We start from the raw sequence: 25,951 nt of genomic DNA, 5'->3' as shown, positions 1-25,951 counted from the left end.
ATGTACTAGACAGTGCAATACTGAAATAAATACTGAATTAAGCATTAGCTATAAATAATAACACTGGAAGATATTGTAGGGAGTGGGAGTGCCCAGACTGATCAAAGACAGCTGAATTAACAATTTGTGAGCTTGATGGCCTGTGGAAAGAAACTGTACTTATATCTGCTTGTTTTGGTGTAGATTAATGTATAACATATTGCAGGCGGGAGAAGTTCGAATAAGTTGTGACCTGCATGTGAGGAATCGGAGTTGAAATTACCTGTCCACGTCAATACTCTGGAATAATGCAGATCCTGAAAGGTGAATGGTGCCAGTGATTTTTCAGCAGACCTGACCAAACTACCAATACCAATGTTGTTGAAGAAGAAACCTTAACTACCTTTAAGAAGTATCTGGATGACATCTTAGGACAGCTTAGCTATTAAATGAACAAACAAGCCCGATGGGCAGAATGGTCTCATCTTGTTTGTGAAATTTCTCATGTTCTTAAGTTTATAACCATGTAAGGTTTCTAAACTCATTTAGGACTCCCCCCAATGGGACAACATGCTGAAGAGCGTCCCAAAGCACGATCTCTGCATCTGTGGAATACAGTTTATCAGTTGCTGGATTGCTGTGTCTGTGTATAGCAGAGTGGTAGATCCCACTACAATAAATAACTATGCTGTTCCTGTTTCAAGATGAATAAAGCTGGTTTTGCTAAAGTACGGAGACTCAGCCTCGTGTTTTGGGGTGCAATACAGGGACTCTCATGTCACACCATCATCGTTATCAGTTGGGTGGACATAGATTGACTTGTTAGATGTGACTTTTCTCTTAGGGTTTTACTCCTTTATCATTACTGCTCTACCTCATAGATACTTCATTGAAGCAAATACTTTGGATGCTTAGGTAAGATCAGGATTAGAGGTTAATGGTGAACACTTCCCATGAACATTTCTGTGAAAGGGTAGGTGTCTATGTTCACACTATATTTACTCCAACATCACAAGACAGTGTCTTCACTGGAACCCTAGGTGCCTAATTAATTTTATATCTTTGTGTTGATTACTTATCAATTGTGTAAAATCAGTAAGAACCTTTATTTTTCCTTTTACCTTCCTTTATAGGTGACTACTCTTATCAATTGCCCTAGAAATCCATCAAACAAGAAAAAGGGATGCTCAAAACGAGCTCGAGTCCTCTTAAGGTCAGTCGAAGATGCCACACTGCATTTGGTCGAAAAGGGAGAAAAGATTGCAAAGGACAGTAACCTGCTAAAGAATGAGCTTATGGAAGCAGTTGACGAAGTGTGGAAAGAGAGTAAGTGCAATGGATTGAACTTAATCAGGCTTTTACCTTTGCAGTTTCATTTATATTCAGTTCTGCTTTCCTTGAATTTATTTATTTATTTATTTCCATATTATTCGAGCCACACCAATTAGTTTCTTGTTGTTGTTTGGCCTCTGTTTTTTGTGTTGATCTTGTATGTTAACAGACATATTTATTTATTTTTGGTCGCTGTGACCATGAATTTCTATTCATGTACTATATCAGCTCACCTATAAAACTTGGTGGTGCCCAGATCCTAAAATACAACTTTTGGATCTCTGTACTTGCTCCATAACTCTCTCCTTCTCTCCGTTAGAGTAAGCTAAAAGTTTCTTCCAAGTTGATCTTAGCCGTTAGGGCTTTTTGGACAATGTTTCTTTTGTCTTTTCTTTTGTATCTCTGGTTTTTGGTTTGCATCAGTTCTTATTTGCTTTGATGAAATTTAACCGTATATAAATATCAGAATGCATTGAACGTTGTCTTGTGAGTTTAAAAATGAATTAAGTCATGTTAGTATGGTTAGGACTGGAACCACTAATGAGTTGTCCTGATAAAAGTGGGGCTTCTCACTGTGCAAGTGATGCTCCAAGCAATACACTTTAATAACATTGTCTCAGATGACCTTATTCTTACCAGAAATTAGTTCAGACAAAGATTAATTCAATAAAGAGTTATAACATTTAATATTTACTTATGTTGTCATCAATCAACTTATATATTAAATAATAATTAAATGTCCTATGTAAATTAATAAACACACTACAGCCATACTCTACAGATAGAAATATTGCTAGCTAGCTATGCGGTGCAATAACGTGTGAATTATTTTTTTTTTCTGTCTTTCATTTTTTGGTATAAATTAAACCTTTGTTGGCTTTCTTACATAAAGAAATCAATACTGACACATTTTTTAAAATTAAATTCCGGTTAAGTTTGCTGAAATATTTTCAGATCTTTATACGATGTCATGTTTATTGCTTGTGGGTGCAGCCATCTTGACTGCTGTTGCTACAACATTGCTAGGATGAATGACCGGAAGTGAAGGTTGTTTGACACAAAAGATCAACATGTATACATCCTGATTATCCAAGTTTATGAACTGGAATGCAATAAAAAAGGACATGATGAAGGGTTGGCGACCTCTGTGATAAAGTAGGAAACAAAAAAAGTGTCAACTTAACAATGTAACAAATATAATCAGCCGTGTCTTATGTTGTGCTATGAAAGGAGTGAGTTCAAGGCACATCCATTGTAAGTTCTATTTCCTTTTATCAACAGTCACAACTGAACAGCCATAAAATACACCTCCTTCTCTTCAATCTGCCTCCTTTTACTATCTATCCCACCCATCAAAACCCTTAATCCATCATTAATACACACCAACACCACCTCTTGGGCTGAGTTTAAGTTCTCCTATGAAATGGGCACTTCTGAAGCTGGAGCTCTGCCTCTTTCAGTTGCAAGCTTGATAATGAACGCTGACTTCTGGTACTTTATCTCCTTAAATATGTGGTGAGTTTGAAGAGGCGGTACTTCAAAGTCTGAGAAGGAAGTGACATCACAGGTCCTCCATTAGTTTGCCTTCTATTCTACGGATACAAAGAGAGAAAAAGTCAGTAGTCATGTCACCCTACTCTCTGGTCTATCTGTTCTTAATAACAAAAGAATCCATCATATTATTGTGTGTTTGCTTGGCTTGATTTCTTTATTCCAGACCCTTTGTTTTGAACGTTAGACTGCGACTTTTGTTTCCTTCATTTGGTTTTGGTAAAATATAGGACAAATCTTAAGGTGCAGACCTTTGCTAGAAATTTTAACTGCTCCTCTTCTCCAGAGTGTCCCTCAAACACCTGTATGCCATTCATGCATGAGATAGTGGTGGATAATCTGTTTGCCACATTAAACTTCACAAATCTCTCTTTCTGTCTCTGTTGTGAAACACCCAAAGTCTAAAAACATTTTACACTTTGCAAAGTCTACAACTGTTAGATTTTGTTGTGGAGCACAGTAGCAAAATCACATGTGTCCAAAGGACTGGTCCAATAATGCCTCATTTTCCAGTCATAGTCAAAAGCATTCCCAGCTATCTATCTATCTATCTATCTATCTATCTATCTATCTATCTATCTATCTATCTATCTATCTATCTATCTATCTATCTATCTATCTATCTATCTATCTATCTATCTATCTATCTATCTATCTATCTATCTATCTATCTATCTATCATATAGTGCCTATCACATCCATCCATCCATCCATCCATCCATCCATCCATCCATCCATCCATCCATCCATCCATCCCAGCTTACTCTTCCGTTCACTTAATGCAAGTAGGGATTTGAACGTCCTCAATGTACTGCCTTCAAACACACTTCCTGACCACACGTCTCTTATACATACAGTTATGTAGAGTAATTTTTCTTGTGATGTATGTGGCTAATGAGAGTATTAATCAGAAGAGGTGAGAGGCCTACAGTAGACCTTATCAGTTGCCAATTCCAGCACCAGTAGTAACTAATCCAGGGTGTTATTAATCCTGTCTGCTCAAAGACAATAATTCTCTTACAGTTCACTCCTTCCAAGGCCTCCATAAGGAATGTCAATATCAAAGTAATAAAAGAAAAATGTGTGTTGTGTTTATGCATTTTAAGCTTGTTGCTCTTTTTCAGCTTACTTCATTCAGTCACAACATTGGGTGGACTTTATGAACTTTCTATAGACACTGCTTGGGGTACAGCAAGCCCTTGACATTTACATGTGAAAACAGGCATCACATGACAGAGTGTTAAGCCTCCTTAATGGTGCCAAAAGCATACATATTTTTGTATTATCTACACAACACAATCAAAATAATACTAAATCTTCCACTTTCAGACACTTCATTGCATGGCAGTGCAATGTGCATTGGGGGCACTGAGCCACCCACCTCAGACACAATATCATGCAACACAATTCCTAGTTCAAATAGAAGTTTTTTTTTAGTTTTCACCAACACTTTTCCACCATCTAAAATATTCAAAAAACAAAAAGATTCTCTTCTTCCTTCCACATGCATGTTGCCTGTTACCTCCCAACATTTTAAACTAGACCTGAGTACTGCTTCTAGTGTCATGAACAGGTCATCCAGAGCACTTCTAGGTTATGTGGAAACCAGGGGCCATTAGGACAATGTCCAGTGGGCAGCGGACTCTGGCTTGGTTATGGGCCAGCTGTTTCATTAAATAAATTTTATGTACTTTTTACTGTTTAACATTAAAATTAATTTTCAAAACTACTAAACATTATCTGTTTGGTACTGTGATTTATATAGTCCTACTGTATATAATATAGCGTATTATGTCATCAAGTTGTTTTAGTTGTTAGTACTCAACGTTGCAGTGAAAAATTTGGTCAAAACTGCCTTTTGCCGATTTTGATACCGCTACATTTCGGTTAGCATATACACTATTGCAATTTATTTTATCTCATATCTAGTGTGGTGAGCGGCTGGGACACCCGGAAGGACCGGAAGAGGGATTAGGCCTCCTCCGGACCACGAGGGGGCAGCCTCCCTGGTTGGTATGGGGACCACGGGAACAGAGCATGGAAGCTCAACCCTATAGGGGCCCATGGTCACCGTCAGGGGGTGCACAGCACTTGGAATACCAGGGACACCTGAATTGCTTCCGGGTGCTCAGCCGGCACTTCCGCCACACCAGGAAGTGCCGGCGGAAGTTCATTGGGAGGCACCTGGAGCACGTCCGGGTGAGCATAAAAGGATCCGCCTCCCTCCAGTCGATAGCTGGAGTCGGGTGGAAGAGGACAGAGCTCGGTGGAGAGGAGTGGAGTGGAGGCAATCAGAAGACAAAGAGCCATTGGAAAGGCCTGGACTTGAGGGTGATTGGTGCAGGGGCACTGGGTTGTGTGTGTATACTTGTATATAGAAAATATGAATAAACCGTGTGTGGTGTTTGAACCTTCGGTGTCTGCCTGTCTGTGTCCGGGCTGCGTTCCACAGTAGTATTTAAATTTCTTCAGTACTAATAATTAGTTTAGATTATGTGTTATGCATTTTATTGTTCTGTGTTCGTCGGCGTGAATGATAATTAATGGTTTTCGTTTGCGATTATTAGTATGATGAAATAAAGTTATAAAGCACAGGATTGGAATTTTTCATATTAGGATGGAACATTTATAGTTTATCGTTAAGTTAGTGGAACATTTCAATCATGTGAGGTTTTCATTATAACCTCGGTTATCATTTATTCCATTGTAAATGAGCAGTTCGATTATCGAGTTGAAAATAATTGTTTCATACCTGTAATCACTTACTTTGCTTGAGGCGTTCATGTTGATGTCGGTGGAGAAGAGTATCCAAGCCAAACTTGACACTAACAGTATTGTTGATGATGTGGCTGCTAAAAGCAGTGAACTGTGTAAGCTACTAGCCTACTAGGGTACTGGCACTTGGACATGACATTGACATTTGACATGTACTCTAATAACGTGTAAGCCGTGTTACACAATTTTTATTTTTCATTAAATTTTATTTCTAAGTATGTTGTCAAATTTTAAGTTGTGTCTAAACAATAGTGTACAGGTTAAGTTTGGCGACAGTTTAGATAGAGTTCATATCATAGGCTCATAACAAGTAGCGAGCCGTGTACTCCTCATAAATTTTAAGAAAATTACATGGAATAATGAGCAGAGTGGGTCGACCTCGTCACCTTACTCGTTGAAGGATGCCCGAGCCGGTTTTGAGACCTAGTCCGCTCCGTTGGAAACCAGAGCAGTCCTCTCCCTATGGGCATCCTAAATGGGTTTACAACAACAACAACAACAACATTTATTTATATAGCACATTTTCATACAAAAAGTAGCTCAAAGTGCTTTACATAATGAAGAGAAGAAAAATAAAAGACAAAATAAGAAATTAAAATAAGACAACATTAGTTAACATAGAAAGGAGTAAGGTCCGATGGCCAGTGCCACCTGTTGTGTGGGGGAATGAACGGCTCCTGGCACCCATGTTCATCCAGTCCATCCATTATGGCCTCCTGGACAGACAAGGAATTATCCTCCATCCCAGCCAGGATTCCTGTCCTTCCTTTATGAAATACCTTGAGAGAATTTGTTAGGATTTTCAAAGTTTTTGGTTCATTTTATTTATTTATTTGGATGCATGGATTATTCCCAAAGCACACTGATTTTAAAAGCATAATGATATTAGTTTATTTATTGAATTAATGAAATGCGCTGTTGCACGTTTTGGGCATTTTAATTCTTTGTGTTTCATAAAACCTTTGCTAGCAGTTTTTCACTTGTCCTGGTCCATCTTGGTCATGAATACACATGTCCCAGGACAGTATGTGCTGCCCATGACTACTGTGCTCAGTGGGGAATCAAAGATTTTTTTATTATTATTATTATTTGATTTTGCTGGTGTCAGAGTTTAATGCACTTTAGACAGAAACCATAACCTTGAGGCAAGAGGGGATTTATGGTGCCATCTTTTAAAGCAGGGAAAATCAGAAATTATAGTCAAATGTGCTCAGGTATAACTTCTTTATATTATATGTATGCACTTCCTTCTTTCCTGGAAGGTGAGAGGGCTCCTGCGCTTAGAGTGATTTCTGTTTACATATTCCTTTATGAATTTTCCACGGTGCCTTCTTCTTTCTACCTGGCGGCTCCCCTGCTTCTCCCATCAGGCTTTGCAACAGGAGAGTCGCCATAACTGCAGGTGCAGCTGCCTTCCACACTGGTCCGGTAGCCCTCTGATTCCTGGCTACGTCGTGCTCCATCTGGACCGAGACTTGGATTCTTTCCCCAGCAGCCAGGGCGCTCACGCTGGGGCTAAACCAGCCCAAAGCCTCCACGACTGCCACTGCCTTTCGACAGCCAGTCGTCTTCAATACCGGTCACTCCAGCTCCATGATCACTCAGCTGGAGCAACCACTTTCTTCAGCCCCACCGAGTTACGGCCAAACACTTCCCAGCTGCCTGCCTTTGCTCCATTGAATCTGCTCGCTCTCGCTCGCTCTCCTGCACCGGCTTTCCTCTACCTGCTTCCTTCTCCATTAACCTCCCATTCTTTTCTGTTCTCCCCCTAGCCTCCTCACGCTTCTATTTATCACGGTGACATGAGTGTGGCGATTATTTATTTAAAAGTGGCCTTTTTGACTTGAGCTGTGGACCCGCTACACCACACTGTCCAGTCGTTGTACGAGAAAAAAACCCGTGTGTGAAATCGTGAATGAAGCCTTGTGGATATGGTTTCTTCAGGAACATTGAAGAGGTACAGTACATACCTTAGAAATATTTTTCTACATGAAAATAGGTATGCGTCAGATTAACTGGCCAAAACGACAACCAGCCGTGAGTCCAGTCCCGAGGTGGCCGGTTAAGAGGGATTGTACTGTAATTGTAATGTGTGTGAGGGACGGCCGGTCGGCAGCTCAACTCGGCCGGGATGCCCAATGGATGGAAGGATGGGGGAAGGCAGCTTTTCCAGGACACTGCCTCTCACAAAACACTAGATGGCAGCTCCCCTGGAGTGTAGTGGTGCCCCAGATTCCCACAGGGCATCCTGGGGCTTGGAGTCCAGTTTCTCAGCCCTGTTGGGTGCTGTGGGTGCCGCCAGGGGGAGCTGGCATGGGGAGTCATGCTTCTCTTGCAGCCCGGAAGTACTGGGAAGTCATGAGGACGGAAGCCCCACAGTACTTCCAGGCTGATTAAAGAAGTGGGATTCTCCATCTGACCCGGAAGCGCTGGCAAGTCACGTGGGAGGAAGAACAGAAGCACTTATGGGTCAAGGACTATATAAAGGACTGATGGGAACCCAACAAGCGAGCTGGAGTCGGGAGGAGTAGGACAGAGCTTGCTGGCAGGTGTGGAGGAGACATTGTGTTTATTATTATTTTTATTATTATTGTATATTCTCTTGCCTGTTTATTGTGGCTGGGGTGCTTTGGAGGCACTGCTTAAAAGAAGAAGAATTAAAGATCTTCTTATTGCTTTTACCCTGCGTCTACGTCTGTCTGTTGGGTTTAACAGGGCTCCCAAGTGTTTGACACGTGCCTAGGGATGATTTTCACAATGGAAAGGAGCTATATAAAATAAAGTTAATTTATTTGCTTGGAGATGTTTTATGTATGTAGAGAACCTAAACCGCCAATGGGGTTCAAAGCGTACGCTAAGTTTTCTTCCTGACAGTTACACCTTTTACCATCGACTATTCTGGCCCTAAGCAGGACATGTAGGTCCTTAATGGCTAAGGCACTGAACTTTAAACCGTGACATTGCAGGATCAATACCTGCTTCCATATTACTGCTTTCCTGTGTCCCATTTGTCCATCTGTCTGTTCTTCTATTTGTTTAGTGGGAGCTGGAGTCTAACCTGGCAGCGCATCCTAACAATTATATTTATTTCTGTCTACATAACTGAGTCTACGCTAAGTGTAAGTAGAGTGAAACCTCTGATGTTGCTTACTTCATCAATAAATGCTGTTCAATGCAAGTCAGATAAGGGACTAATATCTAAACACTAAAAAATAGTTCATACATTTTGAAATCTTACTAAACTTCTCCATAGGTCTCGGATGAGATGCATTTTGCTCTGTTCGGGCTAATGAGGGACTGACATGGAGTTGGCGTCTAATCATCGAATTGGCCAGCCCACACAGGCCTCACAAACTCCACCTGGCTGGCAGTCTTAGATCTCACTCGGCTTTCTCTTTCCGCTGTCACATTTGCCTGGGGCATCATTTTAATGAGGGGTCTGATCTCCTTCAGCAGAGCAGCTAAGAGTGATTTGTAAAGCTTTGAAATCTCAAGAGCGCACATTTATTTATTTATTTTTTCTTCCCACCTGTCAATGGGAGAACAGAGAGCTTTCAAAACATCTTAAGACATTATATTACATTATCAAGACAATAATACAGCTACAACATTTTGTTGCTCTAAATGGTTTAATGTGGGCAAGTCCTCATGGCATCCATGGGAGCTAAAAGGTGCAATCCATTCATAATATTCATGGCTTTTTATTTTGGCACAGTGTCATTCTTAGTATACCCAGAGTATGCTGCTGTTATTTTATTGTCATTTTAACTTTTGCCTCACATTCGAGTAGGTGGGCAGCACAATAGTGCAGTTGTTAGTGTGTAGTCCTGACAGGTTACCCTCCCCTTGCCTCCTCATCAGGTACGTAACTTCAGTCCATCCCTGCCAGGGCAGCAGCATATTCACTCTGAGGCTGCCACCTCCTGCAATCCTCCTGGCAAAGGCAGGGAACAAGCCCGCCTTTCTTCTCAACCATTCAGTATGGTGGTCTCCCTGCCAGGTAATGATTTATGCATCATCTTGGTTCAGACCCCAGCCCATGCCTGCCTTCCATCACAATATATAATCATACACATACACTCTTTTAGCAAATACTCCTTATGCTTTTAAAACAGCCTTAGTTCTTTGTGCCACAAATTCCACAAGTTGTTGGAAACATTCCTTTGAGATTTTGGTCCTTGTTGACATGAATACATCACAGAATTCCTTCAGATTTGTCCGCTGCGACTCTCCCATTTCACCTCTATCTCAAAGCTGTTTCATTGGATTCAGATCTGGTGACTGGGGCAGCCACTGAAAAACACTGAACTTACTATCATGTTTATGACACCAGTTTGAGACGACTTTTGGATTGTGACATGGTGTGTTATCATGTTGGAAGTAGCCAGTAGAAGATGGGTAAGTTGTGGCCATGGAAGGATGCACATAATAAGCAGCAATACTCAAACACACTGTGGCATTCGAGTGATGATTAATTGGTATTAAAGGGCGCAGACTGTGGCAAGAAAACATTCTCCACATTATTACACCATCACTATCAGCTTGAGCTGTTGACACAAGGCAGGTTGGGTGCATGCTGTTGGTGCCAAACTCTGATCCTACCATCTGTGTGCCTCAGCAGAAGTCAAATTCATCAAACCAGGCTATGTTTCCCAGTCTTCAGCTGTCCAGTTTTGGTGTGCCCTGTGCCCACTGCAGCTTCATGTTTCTCTTCTTGGGTGACAGGAGTGGAGTCTGGTTTTCCCCTGTTGTAGCCTATCCACCTCAGGGTTCAATATTTGTGCATTCTGAGATGCTTTTCTGCTCACCATAGTCACAGAGTGGTGAACTGAGTTACCGTAATGTTTCTGTTAGTCTGACCATTCACCTCTGACCTTTCTCATCAAAGATGTGCTTCCATCCACAGAACTGTTCCTCACTGGATGTTTTTTGTTTTTCTCACTGTGATTACTAGATTCTAGCAAAGCCCTTGGGCCTCATGTATAAACAGTGCCTATGCACAAAAATGTTGCGTACAAACGTTTCCACGTTCAAATTGCGATGTATAAAACCTAAACTTGGAGTAAAGCCACGCACATTTCCATGGTAGCTCATACCCTGGCATACGCAAGTTCTCCGCTCTGTTTTGCAGACTGGTGCCACCCAGTGTCAAAGCAATGCTACTGTTCCAGTGTGGTTTCCCTTTCTTTTTTAGATCCACATCCCTGATGTGGCTTTATAAATACACTGAAATTAACCGCATATTGTTTATTAGTTTAATGCATTTGAGTGTAATTAACCTGTAACAATATAATGGTCCACAGAATGGTCAAACTATTCTAAATACCATAGCTGCTTCAGTGTTGTTACTCTCACTGCACCTTTTTCTTTTTCTTTCAGTTGCTCCCGTTAGGGGTTGCCACAGCGGATCATCTTTTTCCAAATTACTCTCACTGCACCACTTGGAGTATTTATATCACTGTATCTGAGTGTGAATCACAGCTGTACAGCAACTGATCGGAAAGAGAATTATCGGTGTACAGCATCAAGCACACACTGCCTCAGCCATGCTGTCTATTTGAACTGCTCTCACATGGAAAATGCTTCAGAGCCTTTCCTGTACGGACCTCGCAGTTCAGAAACAGTTTCATCCCAAGAACTATTAATGCATTCAATCAGTCCATCAAGTGTTTGTACTTATAAGTACAATTACTTCAATGTAAACTTGCACTACAGTTATAATATTGCACAACCTGAGCCACTTTATAAAGTGCATATTTACATATGATGACGAATATAATTTTTAAGATGAAATATGTTTGTTATATTATACAGATAAAACTTTAACTTAATTTAAATAATCTATATTGTTAATAAATAAACATGTGAGGACACTGTGTCACAGCGCTAATGAGGAGCTGGCGCTCTGTTTTCGGATTGTTCCTGCCTCTGGAACTGGATGGATAGAATAATTTAACATGAACTACAAAGATATTTCAATGTTCCTTAAAAGTTTTGAAGAATCGGCATTCTAAGCTTACAGATGGCTTAACATCTATTACAGAGCTGATTGTGTGGAGATTGGTTACTTGGAGAAAGAAAAGGAAGGACAGGAATGGGGGTTAGTATGTTTGAAAGAGACAGCAAGTTTAATAACATGCTTTAACTCCTATCATCATGAAAATGATATCAAGTATACATCTCAGGATTTAAATTATTCAGAGAGCTGTAATATCACGAATGTAATGGATTCGGTGTCCTGTTGGAGGAAGAGAAAGCCCATTTAAGAAGCACATAGTGATTGACACACATAGAGCACATAGAAGATCAAATACAAAACAAAGCATTTAACGTGCTACTTTAGTTACGATGGGATTTGAGAAACTAGTAAATTAAACGATTTTAAGATGAAGTTTATGATGTTCTACTTTAATGACAAAATAAATTATGTGATTAAAGTGGTAATTTTGAGATTAAATTTGACATTTCATGTTTTTTTCTCACTGTGTCCCTATTTTTTTTCTTTTCTCTGTACCCTAATAAGCTTTCATATAACACTCAGACGGTGGGCTACGACTCACCTTTTCACAGCGACTTTGATATCTGACAACTTCTTCTTTTTGTTGGGCACTGTGCGACTTTGTGAACTTGAGCTTTCAAGTTTCTCTGACACTCTATGTCACTCGATCAACTTCCTTTTGTTGTTTATACCACTGTTTAAACCAACAAATAGTACATTTTTCTTTGCCTCCACTTGGTATTCGCTGAAATTCTTCTATTTCCTCATCGTGCTTTTGCCTTTGTCTTTTTTACACAGAAGGCTGATCTTAAGGGCTATTTATTTTGATTTGCATATTCAAAGAGGCGTAATTCTGGGAGGAGTTGGGGTGGGACAGCAGGCGTATGCACGTGCGTTACTTTTCACGCTGACCGGGATTTATGTAGTGGAAGAACGTGGAAGTTGGAGTTCGTACAGATTTATGCATCTGGATTTTTTTGTGTATAAGCACATTTCCGCTTTTGTCCGTACGCCATATTATAGTGTGAATTCTTTGCACTGCGTTATGCATGAGGCCCCTGGTGATTATAAAAAAGAAACCTGGAAGGTTAAAGACTATTACTTGCTTACTGGATGAAGGATGACTGCATTTGTTTCTATAAATGTACACATTTACATTTGAGAATGCTATGCCGCTCATAGAAATACTGCATCTAAGTCTGTTAATAGTGTATGCATGGCATAGTATTAGATTAAGAAGGTGTTTGAGAAAGTGGTGTGTACTAGGGATTTGACAAGGCTAAAAGTATTAGTTTGAATTTGCTGTTCAGGACAGATATTTCCCCATATCTTTAAGGATGATACAAATACTTGATTTCAATCCCAGGTTCTAAAGAATGTGTACCTGTGATGCCTGAGTACTCAGTGAATGTTCAGATATTTACATTGAAACTTCTTTTATATCCATTCATCTTGCTCTAATATTTAATATGTTTTACCGATCCAATTTTTCAACAGAAGTAATACCCAGACCTCAGACACAGCCACACAGGCAACAATCCCAGGTTCAAATAAGGATTTTTTATTCATCAAAGTATATTTGCACATTTCTTTTTCCAGAACATGGTCACAGTCACAATTCTTTTTCTTTTTCTGTCTACCTCCTATCAACTGCAACTCAAAGATCAACGTGAAGTGGCTGCCTTTATGCTACACCTGGGAGTACTTCCAGTGCCACAGCATTGCATGGCGGAAGCACTTCTGGGTCATGCAGAAGCATCACAAAGCTGGTAGAGCATCTGCCAGCAACACCCTCTGGTGGCACCCAAGGACCAACAAGGTTGTCCTCCCCATGTAACTCTGCAGGTGTCCAAACTGGAACCATGCCAAAGAGGCACTGCCATCTATTATAGTGTGGGATGAACTGTTCCTGGTGGGCAGTTTCCCCAATATATCCTTTATTTTTTTTTTCTCCCAAACTGGGAAAGGGAGTAAAACCCATCCTGGCTGGGAGAGGCACCCATCTGCACTCTCTTTCCCCATGTAAGAGACCACCCTCCATTCAACACTATTCTGAGTAAACACTAAAACATTAGAGACTGTTATGCATGAAAATCCCAGTAGATCAGCACATACAGAAATACTCAAACCAGACCATCTGGAAGCAACAATCAATCCATTGACAAAATCACTGAGGTCACATTTTTGATGTGAGTATTAACTGAAGCACCTGACCTGTATCTGCCTGATTTTACGCACTGCCCTGCTGCCATATAATTGGCTGATTATATAATTTTTTTTTGTTCTTTATTTTGCCTTATACCATTTCTTGTATTAGGAATTTGTTAGTTTTCGCATGCCCCTTGGGGTCAGAGCACAGGGTCAGCCATTGTACCGTGCCCCTAGAGCAATTACAGGTTAAGGGTCTTGCTCAAGGGCCCAGAAGAGCAGGATCTCTTTTGGCAGTGACGGGGATTTGAACCGGCAACTTTCTGGGTACTAGCACAGATCCTTAGCCTCAGAGCCACCACTCCACCCTAAATTTATTGCATGGATAAGCAGCTGTACAGGTGTTCCTAAAAAATGTTCTCAGTGAGAGCCTATTGCTCTTATAGAACAACAGATTTCCTTCTGCTTCACCTAAAACACAGCATAGCTTATATTGTGGGAAGAGGCAGGCAGTGTGATGTAGTGGTTAAGGCTTTGAACTTCACGCCCTGAGGCTGTTGGTTCAAATCCCACTACCACACTGTGTGACCATGAGTAGGTGCCTCTGCTCCAGCTGAAAAATAGCAAAAGAAATGTCACCAATTTTATCTCTCAGATATTAAGTTTGTCTTGGATAAAGGTGTCAGCCTAATGAAGATAATAATCATAATAGTAAATCATGTTCTTTAAGTTTATAACTTTTGTAGTAACTTTCCACCATCTATAGGATGATTTACTTGTTGGCTGCCTTTGTCTACATAAGCTTAGGAATCTGTTAGTCTAGTCAGATAGAGTGATGAAAGTAGAACAGAGAGCAAATATAAAATAACAAAAGAAGCACAAGGTAAACAGAAAAAGATCTGGAGGTCCACCCCGCATATTGTAAATCCATCCATCCATCCATCCATCCATCCATCCATCCATCCATCCATCCATCCATCCATCCATCCCGCTGAATCCGAACACAGGGTCACATGGGTCTATATTGTAAATTCTCTCTTTCAAAAGTAGTAGATTTGCCACTGAGTAATCTCTGAGGACTGAGTCCATATCGGCACTGGAAGGGAAAGGCAAGTAGTTGGCTTTATAGATGGTGGGAAGGAAGAGGAGGGTCCAATGGAAACTGGCAGAAATGGGGTTAATAAGAGGGCATGGTCTGGAGGTGAACGTGAAATCTGTTTGGTCTTCAGGAGGTTTTCCCATCAGATGATATGTAGAGGGGGGAAGAAAAAACATTAGTGCACTTCGTCAACCCCTGACCCGGCATTTCACCTTTAGTTTAGTTTTGACTGCCTCCTATGTGCATGTATGAGATTATACTGTATATTGTGAACATTCCAGTCCGGATCACAGACAGACGCTAATGACAACACTACCAAAGCAGATGTGATTTTTATTTACAGTGTCCCCAACAGCCCAAACACATGCTTTCTTTACTCTTTTTTATCTTTGTCTCTCACTCTCTTTTCTTTCTTTATCTCTCAGTCCTTCTTTCTCCTCCACTCCTCCTCAGCAAGCTTCGTCCTCCTCCTCCCGACTCTGACTTTCGGAGTAATGTCTGCTGGCCCCTTACATTGGGCACCCGGAGTGCTCCAGGTGTCTGATGATGTGTTTCTGGCAGCACTTCTGGGTGTGGCAGAAGAGCTGCTCACCAGGGCTCAGCCGTAATTGTAGCACACTCTGGCGGTGCCTGCGGATCCAAACAGGGCTGTACCAAACTCCAACTCCCATGAAACCCTGCAAGAGTCCAAGGTACAGCTACAACCCAGGAGCACTGCCATCTAACGTTCAGGGGAGGCAATGCTCTGGCCACATTTGCTTCACTGATGCTCTCAGCATGGAGGTGTCCCAGCCGTCTGCCACACTATATATCTATCTATCTATCTATATATATATATATATATATATATATATATATATATATATATATATATATATATATATATATTGTGATGGATGGTTGAGGATTGTGCCCTACCGGGAGACCTGGAGGTACACGGGACCAGGAAAAGGGCAATTTATACCCCGGGACATGAGAGGGCAGCCCCCCTGGGTTGCATCAGGGCCACAGGCTTGGGGCTCTGAAGCTCAAACCTGTTGGGGTCCATGGCCACCGCCAGGAGGTGCCTGGACAGCTCCCGAAACAAGATCTGCAGCACTTCCACCACACCCGGAAGGGCTGCCATTAATTGTGAAGCACCTGGAGCACTTCCGGGTACACTATAAAAGGGGCCACCTCACTTCATTCAGGGAGTCGGGTGGAAGAGGACGGAGCTTGTGAGGAGTGGAGTAGAGGCGGCAATAGAGAGAGAAGAAGCGAAAGGACTGTGAGCAACAGAAAGAGCCTCCATCCAGCCTGGTGCAACAAAGTGCACAATTGTCTTAAATGTCTTTGCTGGGCACAACATTAACAGTACTCTTCAGTGGAACCAAGGGGGCTAGCCCAAACTCGGAAAGATGGTCCCAGCCCATTATTACTCTTTCACCAAACTTTACAGTAGGTACTATGCAGCCCAAAGGGTAAAATTCGCCTGGTATCTACCCAACCCAGATTTATCCTTCAGACTGCTAGATAGTGAAGTGTCACTTCAGAGAACACATCTCCACTGCTCCAGAGTACAATGGCGGCATCCTTCACATCCTTCCTACTGACGTTTGGCAATTGCACATGGTAACCTTAGGTTTGTGTACATGGAAACCAATCTCATGAAGCTCCTGACGCACAGTTCTTGTGCTGTTGTTATTTCCGGATGCAGTTTGGAACTCTGTCGTGAGTTTGGCAACAAAGGTTCAGTGATTCTTATCCGCTATGCGCTTCAGCACTTGGTGGCCCTGCTCTCTGCGAGTCTGCATGGTCTACCATTTGTGGCTGAGCTGCTGTCCCTCCTCAACACTTCCACTTCATAATAATAGAACTTAAAGTTTGACAGAAGTAGATCCGGCAAAGCAAAAAAGTTCACATACTGACTTGTGGCAAAGGTGGCATCCAATGACTGAGCCACTTTTAAAGTCACCGAGCTCTTCAGCACGACTCTTTCTACTGTCCATGTTTGTCAGTGGAGACTTCATGGCTGTGTGCTTGAATTCGGGCAACAGCTGAACTCGAGAATTTGGAGAGGTACCCACATACTTTTGGCCATATAGTGCAAATCAATTCTGGTTTCAAACTGCTTATTATCAATAAAAGGCTTGAACCCATCTAAACTAAGTCAGGCTCAAAGCTGTTAAGCAACTGTGAAAAGGGGTCTCAACACAAGTCTTGAAATAGAAGCCCAGGGTCTGTCACGGCCGTGTCAGATACATACAAATGCCCTTGATTTAATATGGCACTTTTATATGGTAAAGAACATCCCAAGGCATTTTACAAGTACAGATATACAGTATAACTCTCTACTTGTATTTATTATTTATGTCACCATCCTGTTACCCTGAACTGGATTAAACAGGTTGGAAAAGGTTACAGTATGTTCAGTTAAAGCACAGGCAGGCTAAGTGACTTGTTCAGGATTTCACAGTGAGTACCCTCTCCACTTAGGGTTAGTTAAATTGGATTAATGGATGTGTCCATTTTCAGGTTCCATGTTGTTATGCCATAGCTACACAGTATATATGACGGTGTGCTAGCGACAGACATCAGGATGGCCCCGGAGTGGCAGGAAATCTGTTATTTAAAATCCAATTGGCTCCTAAACTCATTATTTTACAGCTACAGAAAAAAATAAATAAAAGAAGCTCAATACCACCCTAAACACACTGGTGAGGTGGAAACACAGAAACAAACATGCAGGTCTTGAGATGTTTTTTTCTTAATTGTAAGTTCAGTGCCTCTTCAATAAATCATGCAATACAACTGTTTGCCGGATGCAATACCATCCATGCTGAGGGAGCTGCCAGTGATTTGATGTGGAAAACACGGATGGCACACTGCAGCAGATGTCCTACATTATTCAGGCGCCAGGTCAGGCATGCAGTAAATGGGAGCTTATGGTAAAACCCCTGGTGTGAGTTTGCACCCCTGTACATAAGAAAACTCTGGGAGTCAAGTGAGATGGCAGCATCATTTTTTATTTATTTTTTTGTTATGAAAACAAATTTATGTAGTTTTTTTTTTTCAATTTTATTGATTTTATTGTCATCATTCCATACAAATAGATCAATTTTTATAAAAAATAGGATTGAAAAAAAATCAAACCCCACCCCCGAGAAAGAGAGCATAGCCAACGGAGTAAAACTTGTTTGATGAGTTCGATAGGCGGATAAAGATAAATGGAGAAGAAAAAGAAATGGGAAGAGAATCTACTTCCTCAGTGCTTTAAGAGCTTATTCTAAAATATTATTGATTAGATCCTGCCAGGTTTTGAAAAAGTTCTGCCTGTAGTTTTATTTTTATTTTTTAAACACAGTGTGCTGTGATGCATCTTAACTATCTGAGTCACGCAGATTTAGTCTTTTTGTGATCTCATACTCCAGCTCAGGTCAGTTATATTCTGACAGTCACACAACAATGGCATAACCACAGAGAGCTGAGGCTTATCTTATCTTTAGAACATTAGAACCATTAATAATAATAATAAATAATACATTTTATTTATTTATTTATTTACCATTAGACCAGTAAGCTTAACATGCATCACAGGAAAATGAATGGAAGGAATTATTAAGGATAAGATTGAGCAACACCTGGCAATGGAATTCTATGACGAGGCAACAAAAGGATTCGATCAAAGTGGAGCACATGATGTTATTTATCTTGATATTCAGAAAGCATTTGATAAGGTGCCACATGACTGGTTGGGCATCAAATTAAAAGAAGTGGGCGTTCAGGGTGATGTTTTTAGATGGGTGCAGAATTGGCTCAGACACAGGAAGCAGAGAGTGATGGTGCGAGGAACCTCTTCAGAACTGGCCGATGTTAAGAGTGGTGTTCCACAGGGGTCAATGCTAGGGCCGCTGCTATTTTTAATATATATAAATGATTTACATAGGCATATAAGTAACAAGCTGGTTAAGTTTGCAGATGATACCAAGATAGGTGGATTAGCAGATAATTTGGAATCCGTTATATCATTACAGAAGGACATGGACAGCACACAGGCTTGGACAGATTTGTGGCAGATGAAATTTAATGTCAGTAAATGTCAAGTATTACACATAGGAAGTAAAAATGTGAGGTTTGAATACACAATGGGTGGTCGGAAAATCGAGAGTATACCTTATGAGAAGGATTTAGGAGTCATAGTGGACTCTAAGCTATCGACTTCCTGACAGTGTTCAGAAGCCATTGAGAAGGCAAACAGAATGTTAGGTTATATAGCGCCTTGATGTGTGCAGTACAAGTCACAGGAGGTTCTGCTCAAGCTTTATAACACACTGGTGAGGCCTCATCTGGAGTACTGGGTGCAGTTTTGGTCTCCGGGCTACAGAAAGGACATAGCAGCACTAGACAAGGTCCAGAGAAGAGCAACTAGGCTGAGTCCAGGGCTACAGGGGATGAGTTACGAGGAAAGATTAAAAGAGCTGAGCCTTTACAGTTTAAGCAAGCTCACTGGGGAACGCATTTTTTATTGAGTTAGATCTTACACTTGTTTTTTTTTTATAATTTCTGGGTGGTAAATCCAGAAATGACCCCAGTTTTTTGCTATCACATCCAGTTTTTATGATACAGGATACCCTCCATTTATATCAAAAAACATACAAATTTTACATACAATGAAAAAATAATGAAATAATAACTCAAATGTACTGTTTATTTAAATTTCTTTTGTTCCTACAAAGGATTTATTGATACCCAGACATTTTTTTTACAATAAAACATTTGAAAATTAATCGGGTAAGCGGTTATGGTAAACATTTACGCTTATAGCTTTTCCTGGAGTGTTCAGTGTTAGGACAATCCCGCCGGATGCTCCAACAATAGTCAGCCATCATATGTACATCCCATCCACCCTGATACCGTCGTACCATGACCTTCAAATCTTGGTGGAATCCTTCACCTTGCTCATCACTGACTGCACCAAGGTTTTCCGGGAAGTTAGAAAGATGGCTATGCAGAAAATGCACCTTGATGCTCATATTGCAACCAAGCATTTTGTAGCTCTCCAAGAGTTTCTGGACAATTTCTGTCTAATTATTTGCTCATGTGTTTCCAAGAAAGTCCTTGACAATGGCTTTGAATGATAACCAAGCATTCTTTTTGACTTCTGACATTGTCCTGATGAAATGTTCATCTTTAATGAGCTGCCGAATCTGTGGACCATCAAACACACCGGCCTTTATTCTTTCAAATGACAGGCTAGAAAATGCCAAAATGAGGTACTTGAAACAGTCTCCTTTAGCTGGCAAAGCTTTAACGAACTAATTCATCAGACCCAGTTTCATGTGCAGAGGCGGGAATATAATATTCTTTCTATCAACAAGTGGCTCATGTAGAATGTTTGGATCACCTGGTTTTAGGGCAGATCTTAGAGGCCAATTCCTTTCCACCCAATGCCTGTCACGAGCTCTGCTGTCCCACATGCACAGATAACCGAGATACTTGGTGTATCCACATTGCTGACCAAGAAGGAAGCATACCATTTTAAGGTCAACACAGATGACCCAATTGTGTTGGTGATATTGCTATAACTCAATGACTCTCTTTATGTCTGCATATTCTTCACAAAGAGAAACTGAATGGCCAATTGGGACTGACCCAAATATATTGCCATTGTGAAGGAGGACACACTTTAAGATCCGCTTCGAGCTATCGATGAATAGTCGCCATTCAGTTGAGTTATAGATTGGAATAACCAATTCCTCCATTAAACCAGGTATGTTATGACAATACACAAAGCCACTGTCAGTTCTAAAGTACTGCAGAAATGCAATTTCTCTGGATTGAAAGTACGATACCTTCATTCCTTTTTCAAGTTAAGTTTTTCTCACACAATTTTGATGCTAGGAGTTCTGAAGTCTTCTTCGATAGTCCTAAATCACGTGCCAAATCACTCAACTCATGCTGATCAAATCCCTTACGAACTCTTCAGTTTCAAACTCTTCATCATTGTTGTTACCTAGTTCATCACCATGATCATGTTCTTCAAGAGAGGGTAGTGTAACGAAAACCGGCACTGGAATTTCATCTGAGTGAGCCACTGGGCGTATAGCCGATGATAGACTAGGATACTCTATATTACATTTATTTTTCTTGTTATATCCTGAGGTTTTCACTATACATAAGTAACAGTCACTGAAATGATCTCCTGATCTCATAGGTATACCAAATGGCATCTTATCACGTGTTCCCTTTGTCCAATCCGTAAAAACCTCAACACACTGTTTGCACACCTTATGAGGGCCCAAGACTTATCTTGATCACCAAGTTTAACTTTGAAATATGCCAAATAAGCTTGCTCTACAAATGTGCTGATGTTCGCCCTTTGACTGGAAATGGTGAAACGGCCACAGATATAACAAAATGAATCAGGGTTGTTTAGGCACTTATGACGAGAAACAACAGAGCCAGACATGATCTGAAAGAAAGGAAATACATGTGTAAGTAGAAAAATAGATTTTGCTTATTCACTATGTGGAGCTGCGCACAACCTCTGACCACACTGTCTTGCATGTAAATGAATAGCCTATACAAATCCACACTGCGGTAATCACACTAATATAAGCGGTAGAGAAAAAACCTGACGTGATAGAAGAAAACTAACTGCATTTTCAGAATCAGCATACCTAATTTGGTGTAAATAAGCTTAAAAATTGAAGTCAACAAAAATTTGGTCAAAATTGTTGCCCAGTGACATGAGGTGACATGACTGAAGTGTTTAAAAGTATGAAGGGAATTCCAGTGGATCGAGACTGTGACTTTAAAATGAGTTCATCAAGAACACAGGGACACAGTTAGAAACTTGTTAAGGGTAAATTTCACATTAGGAAGTTTTTCTTTACACAAAGAACGATAGACACTTGGAATAAGCAACCAAGTAGTGTGGTAGACAGTAAGACGTTAGGGACTTTCAAAACTCGACTTGGTGTTGTTTTGGAAGAAATAAGTGGATAGGACTGGTGAGCTTTGTTGGGCTGAATGGCCTGTTCTCGACTTATCTCTTAGATGTTCAGCCGTGGTAGCTCAGTGCTTAGTGCTGCTGCCTTTTTACTCTAACAGATGGTGTTGTCACTCACCATGTAGGATTTGCATGTTCTCCCCATGTCTGTATGGGCTTTTCTCCTCTGGGTATTTATCAAAGAGGCCTGCTTGTGCATGTGTGTGTGTTAAATTAAATTGTCCCACTATGAGTGAATGTGGTAATGTGAATGATGATGCCCTCTGATATACTGGCATCTCATGCAGAGTTGATGCCCTTCATGTGCACTACACTATTGGCAGCATAAACCCCCATCCCAGCGATGCTGACTTCAGTTGTGTTTCAGCACATCAGGGGTCTGTGGTGGTGCATGGTTTTAAAAACAGTGCAGCTCAGGCTTTGGTGGGTGTAAACGGCTGAAAAGGCATGTGACCCCGGAGTGTTTAATGGGGAAATTAGATGATCACTTGTACATGTGGAAGCACAATCAGCCCAGCCATTCCCCATTGACTCTCAGTGGGTTCTTAGTGAAAGCACCTGCATCCACAAGGTATGACAAAGGTATGAGTAGAACAGGACAGGAAAGAGAGAGAAAAAAGAAAATGGGAGAAATCAATGAGGATGGCTTACAGAGAATAAAGAGCTGAATCGGGAGATCGAGCCAGCATGGTGGAGAAGGAGGTATTTGTAGGATCAGGAGTGGCCAATAGCTTCCAGGGTCATTTTATGTACATCTAGGGATGATGGTGGGACAACAGAGCCAGGCTTTGGGCATTCCAGTGGGTGACAGCTGAGGTGGCTGAGGCAGAAACCAGTGACTATTGACTGTACTTGCCGGCATCTCTGCCCCAATGTGAAGACCCAGAGTGTGAGCAGAGGGAAATGGGAGAGCGAAAGAGACACACTGGGGCTCAGAGAGAAAAGAAAACTAATTTGGACCTAAAGTCTTGACTTTAACATATGTATTTGGATTTATTTATGAGCTGGTTTTAACTCCCACAAAGAGACTGCTTTTATGGATTATTTATTTGAAGATCTGCACTGCACTTCGAACGCAGATTGACTTTTGATGGTTTGTATTAAAGGAGACTGAACACTTTTGCGCCGCGATTGTTGTTTGTGTCCTCATTCACCCAAATCCATCTTGGTTCATGACTACTGATGTCCTGGGAAATCGGGGATGCCAAGACTGTGGGCACCCAAGGTTACTACAACCCCTGCAAACCTGCTTACATTCATTTTGACAGTATTAGTTTGAGTAGCTTTTTTTTTTTTTAAGAGAACAGAATTTAAAACTTGCAATGATCCAAGGTCTAATATTGATTTCTGTGCAAGCTCTGCTTGTGAAACGTCACTGACTTCGGGGTTTGAGTGACATTTTTCACCTGTGTATTACAAAGGGGACTGAATATACTGTAGATGCATCACCAGCTACTTACATTCTTCAGCCCATCTCTCCTGCTGGTGGTCCTAGTAGTAACGCAGCACTTTTATCAATGTGCTGCATCTGTTTTTGAACGGCAGTGCGAGTGTCATTGGGGGACAAAACTCATGAATTATGTTTCATTGCTTAGCGGTGCGTACCAGCACCTATTGTTCCACCCGGGGGTCTGCAATCCCTCAAACCCCTCAATCATTGATTGTTTGTCATTTCCTTATGCTGCTTGATGCTTTGTGGGATACCCCAACCCCAGAATCATCACTTGAGTGTGTAAGCTTCACAGAGGGACACCTTAACATGATTGTTGAAATTTACAAATGTAAACTGCTCAATTTATATTAAAATTTTTATGCACTGAGTTAAAAAGCTTATTTTGTTTAGTTTTGTTCACCCATAGTATTGTATGTGGTTCAGTTTGTGGTTCCAAAATTAGAAATTAGACTTCTTGATCTTCAAATGTGATATTGGTATTATTTTTGTTGGGGGTCTGAACATAAATCAGACACTTTCGAGGGGTGCAGGAACATAGGACCCACTGCCCTGTGCCCAAGTAGTTTTTTAACTAAGTGTTCTGGTTTTCCTCCCACTTCATCAACAGCAAGCACATTGGATTAATTGGTGATTCTCAGTTTGATCAGAGTGGGTATGATTGTCACCCACTCAAGAAGTACAGTACTAAGCCTCCCTCTTATGCCCAATGCTGTAGTTTGTAGCTTGCCTTTCCATGTGACACAGGCTAGGTGCATTTGAGAGTGTTATGTTAGATCATAATAATAATAATAATAAGGAGAATAACGGTATTAATAATGTTATTCAATGTATTCTAATAACAATAATAATACTATTATTCAGTGTATTACTTTCATGAGAAATTTTGTCTTTTCATATGCTGTTAGCACAGCTCCTAATTATTAATCCATCTCTATTGTGAATGATTTATCTTCCCAACCCCAAATTGGACTTGCGGTTCGTCCCGCCTTGCACCTTTTTGTGCTTTTAGATTAGGCTGCGGCCACCCGAGATCATAAACTGGGTATGGAGATTACAAATAAATGAAGAAATGGCTGGACTGCCGTTAAACTCCTCTAGAGGGCACCAGATGTCCAGTTTTTATTTTGTTGCGGCAGAGGACATTTGTAGTGCGCACTACGCAGCTTCAAACTCGTCTGTGGCAGTTCGTGTTCACGCTGCAGATGCCAGCAGGTCTCGACATCGCCCCGCTTTGAGTTCGCTGCCCCTCTCCTGGCCCTTCATCCATCCATTTTCCAACCCGCTGAATCCGAACACAGGGTCACGGGGGTCTGCTGGAGCCAATCCCAGCCAACACAGGGCACAAGGCAGGGAACCAATCCTGGGCAGGGTGCCAACCCACCGCAGGACACACACAAACACACCCACACACTAGGGCCAATTTAGAATCGCCAATCCACCTAACCTGCATGTCTTTGGACTGTGGGAGGAAACCGGAGCGCCCGGAGGAAACCCAGGCAGACACGGGGAGAACATGCAAACTCCACGCAGGGCGGACCCGGGTCCCCAGATCTCCCAATTGCGAGGCAGCAGCGCTACCCACTGCGCCACCGTGCCGCCCCCCTGGCCCTTCATTTACTTTTTAATACATTCCCGTTTTCTTCCCGATTTGTGCTTTTGTTTGCCCCGAAAGGTTTTATTTGGCATAAACAGTGTTGAACTACATGGATTTCTAAGTTGTAACAAATATTAGTTAAATCCGGTGTTAATTAGCCGGATAACGTTACAAATAATTAATGATAATTCGACTGTGAAGGATAATCTGAATCGCTTTAGAAGTAAATGGAAGTGGTGGGATTTGATTTCATTGTTTAAATGAGCCCCGATACCATAAAATGCATTTACACACCTTCAGTGTGGAACAACATCCCATGCAAGTTCCTTTTGCACACTACATTTAAAGAACAACACAGCAAGTGAAAGACGCGATTCAGTTTCCCCACTGAACCTAATGAAGCGGCAGGACACAGTTCTCTCAGATTTAAAATGATTTATGATTCTGTAAACGTGTTTTTTAAGCCACGCCACAGCTGCGCACAATGCAAGTGTTGTTTTAGATAACAAAATAAAATCGGCAAGTCTTAAGACTCGAATTGTTCGGTTAAAGCAGGTTCGATCCTACCTTCAACTAAAACGCATTTTGGGAGCAATTCTTACGCTTACGTGAAACGTATTTAATAGAATATACTGAGCGGGAAGATTTGCATTGAAGAGATCATTAGCCAGATATCGGGCGACTGGAGAGAAGGACAGTCGTTTTTTTTTCTTTGAGTGACACTGAACTCGGAGCCTGACCAGATTAGGACATTTAGAGACCCTAAGCGCTGAAAAGATTTTGGTGCCCCCCATATATATGAGCTGCACTCACTCTTAGTGGACGGCAGAATGGGATATGACCAAGACAAGAACGATCACGTGAGCCCCGGTGGACCGCGTGGCAGTTACCAGATTCTAATTGTGTTGTATTCCCAAAATTAATATATAAAGTATCACTAACATCTATTATTATTATTATTATTATTATTATTATTATTATTATTATTATTATTGTCCTGCGGTGGGTTGGCACCCTGCCCGGGATTGGTT

The 25,951-nt window shown here is 41.2% G+C and overlaps 1 protein-coding gene across 1 annotated transcript in view; it reads left to right on the top strand.

Moving 5' to 3' along the window:
- LOC127526661 (catenin alpha-3-like) overlaps positions 1-25,951 on the top strand; it is a 665,374-nt gene that overhangs the window by 47,517 nt on the left and 591,906 nt on the right. The window contains exon 3 of the mRNA XM_051922616.1: positions 1,113-1,305. Coding sequence (XP_051778576.1) covers positions 1,113-1,305 — 193 coding nt within the window. The remainder of the gene's footprint in view (positions 1-1,112; positions 1,306-25,951) is intronic.

The sequence above is a fragment of the Erpetoichthys calabaricus genome, chromosome 2 (assembly GCF_900747795.2).
Source record: "Erpetoichthys calabaricus chromosome 2, fErpCal1.3, whole genome shotgun sequence".
Lineage (NCBI taxonomy): Eukaryota > Metazoa > Chordata > Cladistia > Polypteriformes > Polypteridae > Erpetoichthys > Erpetoichthys calabaricus.
This window is presented reverse-complemented; position numbering and strand designations above follow the sequence as displayed.